General features: G+C 37.0%; 1 protein-coding gene across 3 annotated transcripts in view; it reads right to left on the reverse strand.

Annotated features, from left to right (window-relative positions):
• Positions 1 to 10832, reverse strand: part of DMC1 (DNA meiotic recombinase 1) — a 31494-nt gene extending 20662 nt beyond the window's left edge. For 2 of the 3 annotated variants that reach the window (XM_045520711.2, XM_045520707.2), the window contains exons 1-5: positions 10782 to 10832; positions 9312 to 9395; positions 8677 to 8721; positions 7619 to 7765; positions 5600 to 5682 (exon numbers count right to left, since the gene is read on the reverse strand). In XM_045520711.2, coding sequence (XP_045376667.1) covers positions 5600 to 5682; positions 7619 to 7765; positions 8677 to 8721; positions 9312 to 9362 — 326 coding nt within the window. In that variant the 5' untranslated portion in view covers positions 9363 to 9395; positions 10782 to 10832. The remainder of the gene's footprint in view (positions 1 to 5599; positions 5683 to 7618; positions 7766 to 8676; positions 8722 to 9311; positions 9396 to 10781) is intronic. The other variant, XM_045520709.2, reaches the window with a different exon arrangement.
• Positions 10833 to 11094: the final 262 nt, after the last annotated feature.

The following is an 11094-nucleotide window of genomic DNA, read 5'->3' on the forward strand; positions in this document are numbered from 1 at the left end:
TCATGTGGAGTCCATGTACTTAGAGATTCGTAAGCTTACCAACTATTAAAGAAAGCTTTCCTTGTCCCTCCTCATCTTGAGAAAAATCACCCTGAGAGGCTATAGCTCTGGAAAATCTCAGACAAAACATCTGGTTGACATGCTGAAAAGGTGATCCCAAAATTTAACTGAAAGGGTACCCCTAGTTATTTGGGATAACATAGTTGTTCCCTTTGTGAAACTCAGGAAAATTTAGAATTAGGCATAGAAATAGTGTTTTTAAATCTAAGAAGACTTAAAAATAGAGAAATCAAACCCACAGATGACTATTTTCATATTAAATTTGGGAATGATCTGTGCATATTTGGTATTTAAAGAACTTTCAAAGTTTAAGAGAATTTGACATTTTTACAATAACAGATTAGCCTCTGATTGATACAGACCTGCAGTTTCTAAGTTGATAACTAAGTTTATACACAGTATTTGAACATTTAAGAGTGCCTAAGACTAACTATTCTTATAAGTTTAATTTATTAGATTTATAAGACATTTAGGTAATTGGGAAGATTTTAATAATTATATAAGTAAAGCTCTTAGAGGAAATATAGTAAGTTTATAAATATAATTTAAAATGTTTAAGGGAATTTAGTTAACCATATTAGAAAAGCTCCCTTAAAATTTGTCAAATTTATAAATGGACTTGCAGCTTAAGAAAAATATAACATTTAAATAAATCAAATATTAATTTTTAAAAACCTGAGTAATCTTTTATGTACCCAAAACCCAACATCAGGGACACCAGAAAATTCACTATGATAGTAATAATTTCTCTAAGTTCAATAGATCTTAAACATGATGTGGTGGAGTAACTGGAGAATATCAAGTTGTCATTTGAATCAAGTTGTTTCGATCAACCTGATTTTGATCAATTTGCCTTGGAGTAGAATTTCCCAAAGACTCTTCCTTAGCTGTTACTTGAAAAAAAGTTCTGTGATTTTAAAAATTTAGGCAATAGTAGGTTAGAGAGGTGTTTTATTTCACTGCAGGAAATCAGACCCATTAATAGATTAGTGTGCCTATTAAATGTATGAATCTCCAAGAGAAATATATAGTATAGCACACTTCCCCAACTTATTTTATTCACTATTTGTTTATTCATTCAATTAGTCATTCAATAAATATTTACTGAGCACTTAGTTTATGCTAGAGATTGCTCCATGCACTTAGAGTAAAACAGTGAACAAAAGAGACAGAAATCCACTACTTGTGGAGCTTACACTCTATGACAGAACAGACAATAAACATAAGTAAGTAAAATATGTGGTATGTCAGATGTTATTAAATGGTATGGATACAAATTAGATCCGGAAAGGGGACGAGATGTGCAGAGGATGTAAGTGGGGATTTTTCAAATAAAGTGATCAGAGAAGGCCTTACTGAGAAGTAGACATTTTAGCAAAGACATGAAAAATTTGACAGCAAGCCATGTACATAATGAGAAAAGAGTGTTCTGGCAGAGGGAATGCTAAGTTCAAAGGCCCTGAGGCAGGAGTGTATCTGGCATGTCCTAAGAATAGCAAAGAAGTTACTGTGGTTGGTACATAGTAAACCAGAAGAAGAATAAAAGAATAAAATGAGCGTGGATGTGAGATTGGAGAGGACTATGGCTTTTGCTCTGAGTGAGATGCAGAGTCATTAGGGTTTTTTGGGCAGAGGAGTGTTATGATCTGACCTATGTTTTAAAAGGATTATTTTGGCTCCTATGTGAAGAATAAATGGTAGGGACATTGTCTGAAGGAGAGAGGTTAGTTAGAAGTTATTATAATAACCCAGAAGGGATATTAATGGGTGGTTTAGACCAGTAAGGTAACAGTGGAGAAGGTAGAGAAAAATAATTGAATTCACATTTCCTCTCTTTCTCTGTATGTGTGTGTGTATACACACACACACACACATATATATTTGTATATAGAATAAGAAATAGAAAAAAATATAAACTCTTATTATGGAAAATTTCAAACATAAACAAACGTAGACAAAAACAGTATAATAATAAACCATTATGTACCTACCACTCAGCTTCAACAATTATCAACTACGGTCAGCTCTTTTCATATAACCTTCAACCACTTCCCTCCCTTTTCATATTACTTTAAGCAGTACTAGGCAACATTTACTTCATCCTAAATATTTCAATAGGTATCTCTACAAAATAAAGACTTTTATTTTTAATATATGCACATTACCATTATCACATCTTAAAAATTAGTAATTTCTTTTTTAAAAATTTGACTTTTTATTGATTTTTTAACATTTTTTATTAATTTATAATAATTTTACAATGTTGTGCCAAATTCCAGTGCAGAGCACAATTTTTCAATTAAACATGAACATATGTATATTCATTGTCACATTTTTTCCTCTGTGAGCTACCATTAAGATCTTGTATACATTTCCCTGTGCTATACAGTATAATCTTGTTTATCTATTCTACATTTTGAAATCCCAGTCTATCCCTTCCCACCCCCCACCCCCTTGGCAACCACAAGTTTGTATTCTATGTCTATAAGTCTGTTTCTGTTTTGTATTTTTGTTTTGTTTGTTTGTTTGTTTTAGTTTTTTTTAGATTCCACATATGTGCAATCTCATGTGTATTTTTCTCTCTTTCTGGCTTACTTCACGTAGAATGACATTCTCCAGGAGCATCCATGTTGCTGCAAATGGCGTTGTTGGTTTTTATGGCTGAATAGTATTCCATTGTATAAATATACCACATCTTCTTTATCCGGTCATCTGTTGAAGGACATCTGGGCTGTTTCCATGTCTTGGGTATTGTAAATACTGCTGCTATGAACATTGGGGTGCAGGTGTCATTTTGGAGTAGGGTTCCTTTTGGATATATGCCGAGGAGCAGGATTCCTGGGTCGTATGGTAGGTCTATTCCTAGTCTTTTGAGGAATCTCCATACTGTTTTCCACAGTGGCTGCACCAAACTACATTCCCACCAGCAATGTAGGAGGGTTCCCTTTTCTCCACAGCCTCTCCAGCATTTGTCATTTGTGGATTTTTGAATGATGGCCATTCTGACTGGTGTGAGGTGATAACTCATTGCAGTTTTGATTTGCATTTCTCTGATAATTAGTGATATTGAGCATTTTTTCATGTGCCTATTGATAAAAATTAGTAATTCCTTAACATCAACTATCTAGTAAGCATTCAATTTTCTGTCTCATGTGTCTTATTTTTTGTAGTGTGTTTGAATCAGGATCCAAATAAGATCCCCATATTAGGATTAAGTGATAAATCTTTTAAATCTCTTTTAATCTCTAGGTCTTCTCCCTGATTCCATCTCTTTATCCCTTGAAATTTATTTGTTGAAGAAACTGGGTGGTTTATTCTGACTAAACATATTTGAAGGTAGAGTAGACAGGATTTCTTAATGGATTCGAGTTAGGGTGTGAGAGTGGGGAAAAAGGCGCCAAGGATGACACTAAGGTTTCAGATCTGAGGATCAGGAAAAAGATCTGAGATGAGAAATTAGGAGGAGCAGATCTGGACCAAAGACCAGAAGTTTGGTTTTACAGACATATGGATCAATGGGTCAGAATAGAGAGCCCAGAAATAAACCCACACACCTGCGGTCAATTAATCTTCAACAGAGGCAAGAATATACAATGGAGAAAAGACAGTTTCTTTGACAAGTGGGTTTGGGAAAGCTGGACATTCACATGTAAATCAATGAAATTGGAAGACTCCCTCACACCATACACAAAAATAAACTCAAAATGGCTTAAAGACTTAAACATAAGACAAGACACCATAAGCCTCCTAGAAGAAAACATAGGCAAAACATTCTCTGATATAAATCATAGCAATATTCTCAATAGGGCAGTCTACTGAGGCAACAGAAATAAAAGCAAAAATAAACAAATGGGATCTAATTAAACTTATATGCTTCTGCATAGCAAAGGAAACCATAAATACAACGAAAAGACAACCTATGGAATGGGAGAAAATACTTGCAAATGATGCGACTGACAAGGGCTTAATTTCCAGAGTATACAAACAGCTCATACAACTCAATAACAAAAAACAATCCAATCCAAAAATGGGCAGAAGACCTAAACAAGCATTTCTTCAGTGAAGACATACAAATGGTCAACAAGCACATGAAAAAATGCTCAGTATCGCTAGTTATCAGAGAAATGCATATCAAAACTACAATAAGGTATCATCTCACACCAGTCAGAATGTCCATCATTAAAAAGTCCACAAACAATAAATGCTGGAGAGGATGTGGAAAAAAGGGAACTCTCCTACACTGTTGGTAGGAATATAGTTTGGTGCAGCTATTATGGAAAACAATATGGAGATTCCTTAAAAAATTGAAAATAGACTTACCATATGACCCAGCAATCCCACTCCTAGGCATATATCTGAAGGAAACTCTAATTTAAAAGATACATGCACTCCAATGTTCATAGCAGCACTATTTGCAATAGCCAAGACATCGAAGCAACTTAAATGTCAATTAACAGATGAGTGGATAAAGGTGTGGTGTATGTGTGTGTGTGTGTGTATATATATATATATATATATATATATATGCAATGGAATATTACTCAGCCATAGAAAATAATAAAATAATGCCATTTGCAGCAACATGGATGGAACTGGAGATTGTCATTCTAAGTGAAGTAAGCCAGAAAGAGAAAGAAAAGTACCATATGATATCACTTATATGTGGAATCTGAAAAAAAATGACACAAATGAACTTATTTACAAAATAGAAAAAGACTCACAGACATAGAAAACAAACTTACGATTACCAAGAGGGAAGTGGGTAAAAAGGGATAAATTGGGAGTTCAAGATTTGCAGATACTAACTACTACATATAAAAAGATAAACAACAAGGTCCTACTGTATAGCACAAGGAACTATATTCAGTACCTTGTAATAGCCTGTAATGAAAAAGAATATGAAAAGGAATATACTGTACATACATGTATAACTAAAACATTATGCTGTAGCTAAAAGAAGTAAAGTTTTAACTGTATGATATGGGCCATTATATATTGTTTAATGAAAATATCATAAATCTAGGGGGGAAGGTATAGCTCAAGTTGTAGAGCACATACTTAGCATGCATAAGGCCCTGGGTTCAATCCCCGGTACCTCCTCCAAAAAATAAATAAATAAGTAAAACTCATTACTTCCCCTCCCAAAAAAAGATGAATAAAAAAAGGCTTTTAAAAATATCATGAATTTTACTACATGATCTCATTTTGGGAATATAAAATGTACATATTTCTATATCCATGTATTTATATAGCTATGCATATAAATGACTGAAGATACGCAAATCAAAAAAAACGGAATCTAGTACTGCCTAGTACTGCTTATATTTTGGGTCTGAATTTCTTGTAAGAAATTTAATTCCACTTTTACAAGCAGTCTGGAATTTATTTGCTTTGGTTGACTTTTGAGGAAAAAAAAAACTTCTTCAAAAGAAGCAGCCATTTCTACTATTTACGGTCAAAATAACAACCAGATAGAGGAAAAGAAATATAGTATTCCAAAGACTGTGCTTAGTGGTTATAAGAAATATGAGATACACACTCAAATTCCTGGCTCCCAGTGGTGATATGGAAAACCATCTTCCTCTTCTCACTATACTCAAATGCAGTCAAGAATCCTGGTTCCTACAGAAAGACAAAAGGAAAGGTTCAAAAAGGGTATAAAATGATGATTTTAATTTCAAATGCTGCCAAAAACTATATGCTTGATTATCAGGGTCATCATTTGATATAAGCCACAGTTAATCTGTGTTTGAAGGCTGCACAAGATCATGGTTAAGAACATACGGTCTGGAGCCACCCTACCAGCGTTCAAAATATGTCTCTAATACTTAGTTGCTGTGTGATGTTGGGTAAACTACTTAATCTTGCTGTACTTCAGCTTCGTCTTTGGGTCAAATGAGGATAATAATAGTGTCTCTCTCACAGGGTAGCTGTAAAGATTAAATGAGATATATTTGTGGCATAAAGCAGAATGGTACATTACTAAGTGATTCAGTTGATTTCATTCAAGAGCATCATTTTCCCTCAGCTCTAGAGGTTGCAAGGAGCACAGAAATTCTAGTTTTCATTATTCATGAGATGATATTTTCACATTAGATATACTACATATTTGATGAATTAATGAGCTACAGTTGATGCAGTGTTATAACTAGTGAAAATAGGCCCTGATGTCATCTAATGTATTTCCCTCTTTGTTGTTTTAAAGTATGAGACTGGTTCTCAAACTTTAGATAATCTGAGGAGGGAAAAGCCCATGCCCAATTCTACTTCAATGAGCCTGGGCCTCTGTGTTCTTTATTAACCCCTCCAGGTGATTCTAATATATACCACCGTACTATGAAATCAACGTCCTGTCTCTCTCTCACTTTCTCTCTCTGTCTCTCTTTCTCTATCCCTATGTCTCAATCTCTTTCTTTACAAACAGCTCTAGTTAAGAAAGAATAAGACTCTTATTCTCTTACTCTTATGCAGGAGTGGGTGCATGAGGAGAGAAGTTCTTTTCTTTGGTATTACTTTCCAAAGAAAAGAAGACTAATGCCTAGGAGCTATGAAGTTAGCAGTTTCCCAAACCCTGGGTACTGCGCGAGGGCTTCCTTAGACACTCTGGTAGTTTTGGATTTGACTTGTGGGTATACCACCTGTAGAAGGTAGAGCAACTGAGCTGGGTGTTCAGAGCAGTTCAGTTGGGTCCTCTCCAAGTTCAGGACCACACTGCAATGTGCATCACTCTCATGCTTTGACTGCCTCTGGGGAAGGAAACCAGATGGCTGTCAGTGAAGAGAGCATCTGGGACTCAATGGGAGTGAGACCACCACATACACATGTAGAACTGGGGAGGCCTGCTCTTCTATAAAAAGGGAGACTTGGTGACTACTTTCTGCACATTCATTTCCAGAGCTGGTATCTCTAGTGGCCCCCAAAAGCTCTACTCAAAAGCTTGGGTCAAAGGCACGTATTTTTGCTTGGAGCCTGTCAGCTGCATAGGCCTCTCATAGTCTGTGGGCTCAGCTACAAGCTATGGGTTTCACTTAGCTTTAAGGTCAGGTGCTTCAGTGAACACTCTTCTTCACATCTATCTTAACTGCTCACATGTAGACCCAAACACTGCTGGTCTTTTTCTAATGCAATGCTCTCCTTTCAAATGCCTATACCAGGAGAGAGCAACTTCTTTGGTGCCAAGCGCGTCATAACAGCCATAGATATAATGTTTGAGGAGGCAAGACAAAATAAGAAGGAGGAAGTTAAAAAATATTAAAAGGAGAAGGAAAGGCAGAGAAACAGAAAGGGAAAAAATAATATAAATGGAGACAGAAAGAAAAGTTTTGATAAAAATAATCATCTTCATAGTGTTCCAGGTCTCTTAACCCCGGTCTCATTCTTTTAGAAATTAACTTCTTTGAAACTGAAGTGATAAAGCGTTAACATGGGGCATATAATACATTGTAATCTACAGAAACTCAGAGTTCTCACAATAGTTTCTAGTGTACATAATGAGAAAGGCTACAGAGATTCACAGGGCCCTTCTAAGCTAAAAAAAAAAAGAATGGATTTTGCTTACAATAAGTTTGTTAGCTGCCTCTTTAATCTTGTCCACTTTTGCTTCTGAGAGCCCTTTGACATTGCATAGGGCTCTTCTTGTTGTCATCTGTATCCCTTTGATGGTACAGATGCCTACTGACTTCAGTTTCTTAATGTCAGCTACATTCTGTAAGTAAAAGAATGAGTGCAGCAGATTGAGAAAATGCCAGCCTGAAAGGCTCCCATACTATGTCATGTGCTTTTGTGTCCATCTACTTCCATCATGATGCCAATTTTATACAAGCAGCCAGGTGGAACCCACCCACCATGTAGCCAAATGTTCTGGAAATATCTGAGTAGAACATACCCAGCATGCTGCCAAATGTTCTGGCTGTGCCCTGATTTCCCAAGAATGTTAGTGAGACCATGGCAATGTAACAAGAAATTCAAAAGAAAAGTCTGCTGGTAGAAAAGCTAACAAATTTATCACACATTCACCCCCTCAAGTTCAGCTTCTTCCTTCTATAGAACTTCATTACCAATATGTTCTCTTAAATTTTTTAAAGATTTTTTTTCTTTATCCTTGGAAAATGCAAATAACTACATCACCAAAGGACTAGGATTTTCTCTTGCTCCAATTTTCTAAATCCAACTGAAAGAGATTAAATGTAAAGGTTTCAAAAGGTAACATCAGAGAAGTTTTACTATCAGATGATTGTTATTGAAATTCATCTAGTTTGTTAAAGTGTAGATTTCTGTCAACATCATTTACTCTAATCACATGACACAAGATGGATTTTCTATTGATGAAAACAGTAGGTAGCTCTGAATGCCTCCAGCTGGACCAATGGTTTTCAACTGGGGGCAATTCTGCCCCCAGGGGACACTTGACAATATCTGGAGAAAATTTTGGTTGTCACAACTAGAGAGGTGTTACTGGCATATAGTGAGTGGTTAGGAGCCAGGGATGTTGCTAAACACCCTACAATGCACAGGACAGCCCCCGACAAAGAATTGCCCAGTCCCAAATGCCATTAGAGTCAAGGCTGAAAAACTCTGAATTGGACAATTTCACACAGCATTGGAAAAAATACTTACAATCCCATGTTTTTGTAACAGGTCAATGTCTTGAAACAAAGATTCCTAAAGGAGATGGAACAAAAAAAAAATGGAGTGTTGATTCTTCATATCCAACTGTTTCACATATTTTAACGAGTTAATTCAGTATTATGAGTCACTCCAAAATGCCTCAAATTCCACTTCTCTAGACAGACTGAGGTAGGATCAATAATTCTTTTTCAAACACATTTTTCCATACTTAGAAGTGCCAACATTGAAAGGGCTGGCCTTACTTTTGTCATGGCCTCTCCAAATTTTTAAGACCTTATCCCAAAAGAGTGGACCAACATTTAATCTATTTTAAAATATGAATTCTCAATATACTTCCCCACCAGACCTTGAAATCCTTTCTCTGCTATTCAGTGCCAGGATGCATAGATACCAGTATGGCCATTCCAGTTGTTAAATTATTAAAATACTTTTATGCCAGCTGCTAAGTAGCTAATCTTAGCACCCTTTGCCAAACAAGTTGTTACATATTTGTAATATTGCCTCTGTCCAGAGCTATGTTTTATTTCTAATCTCAGTTTCTAAACATAGTAGTTAACAAAGAAGGAACTTCATTTTTGTAGAATGACTGAATGTCTGCCTATCTTTCAACATTCTAGTCATACTTCTTCATCTTGGAATCCTGGTTCTTCCATTACAACTTGATCCTCCTTCATATTGAAAGGTGAGCAGCAGAAAAATAATCAATTCTGGAAAATAAGAAATATTAAAAAGTAGTCATAGATCATACAATACAAAATCCTTTGCTTATAGGCCTTCTTGATTTCATTTCAGTTACCAAGGACCAGAAGGACAACTAGAAAAACATTTAGTTTGGAATGACTGGGCTGGCCTACTTTCTTTCTGGGAGGCATGTGGCATTCTTTTGTCAGTGTGGGTATGTGGCAGTGGGGGGACTTAGTTTCTTTTCTTTCCCTCAAAACTTGGCCACTTTGTATCATTTTTTGATTTCCTATAGCACAATTAATCATGACTGATATCTTTTTTGCTGTCTTGAAATGTTATTTAAAAGTAGAATATTAAAATTTAGAATATTAGAATTCTATACTGTTATTTAAACTTTCATGTTTATGTTAACAGCACTCCAAGAATCTAAATCAGTCTTCCTGTTCTTCACTAGCACCTAGAACGTAACATATCTTCAATGAATAGATACTATTTTTCTCATGTATGAGGAATATTTCCCTGCTTGTAAATTATGAATGGGCTTTCTTGTAAGATATATATTTTTGTTTCATAAAACATTAGATGTATTTTATTTTATATTACTTACTAGTTTCATGATTTTTTTTTTAAGATTTAAAATTATGGTGGCTACCCAATATTATAATATGATAAAATATTAGGGCCAATCAGCAGAATCTTTAACACTGTAGTAATTGTTCTAAGATCTCAGGAATCTCCATGGCATAACGGTGTCCACCGGAAAAATGTAGTCCAAGTAATCAGTTTCCTTGGTCTATTCCATCTCCTCACTGAATACCAAAGTCAGGGGTTGGGGCCCAGCAGAAGGGGAACAAAGTACTAAAGTAGAGATATGGTCGCTATCACCTAGTACCGCTGAACAGCCGAGTATTCGAGGCAAACAAGGAGACCGTGTAAATGGAATCTTCTGGAAGATGGTCCCTCGGTCTGATAGCTAATCATATATTTGATTACCCCAAATTGCACATTGACTGTCCTTTCTTTTCTCCTAGATAAAGGAAAAGATTGTTCTCCATCTTTTTCAAGTAGCAATTAACAGTGAACAGTTGGATCTAAAGTAGGGCTCCCAGGCACCGTGGCCTAAGGCGACCCGCAACAGGAGGCCTGGTCTCACAGCCACCGGTTGTTTTCCTTACACCTGACTCCCTCATAAGGAGGCCGAGAAGGCTTCTTCGAGACTTAAGTCTGACTTGGTTTAAAAATAAGGATACTGGAACTCCCTAGAGATCACTGAGATGCCTTCTGGGGGCGGGGGAGGGGCGGGGGCAGGACGCACAAACGACCATCAGGCATTACCAAGGAAAGGAACCCTCGACCTTCCCCTCAGATTTTCACCTGCCTTTCCTTTTTGCCACAAACCCCACTCGTACCCACAATCTGTCCAAGGTTTTCCAAGTGAATCCCTTCCGCCTCCCGACCGGCTCTTCCAGTCTTCAGGGATTCTGACTCGGAACCAGAACACGGAGACCGCCGGCCCGCGCGTCGCTGACGGAGAGGTTTGGCGCCAAAAGATTTTCCGGAGCTCGTGGGGTGTGGGTGGGGCAAGGACTAAGTGGGCGGGCTCACCGTGGGCGGTGCGGCGGGCGGGGGCGGGGCAGAGAACGAGGGGCGGGGCGGCGGGAGGGCCAAAGGGAGGAGACGCTCCCAGGAGCAGCGAAAGGAGCCTCTGAGGGTGGTGTGCGG

This window comes from Camelus bactrianus, chromosome 12 (assembly GCF_048773025.1).
Source record: "Camelus bactrianus isolate YW-2024 breed Bactrian camel chromosome 12, ASM4877302v1, whole genome shotgun sequence".
NCBI lineage: Eukaryota > Metazoa > Chordata > Mammalia > Artiodactyla > Camelidae > Camelus > Camelus bactrianus.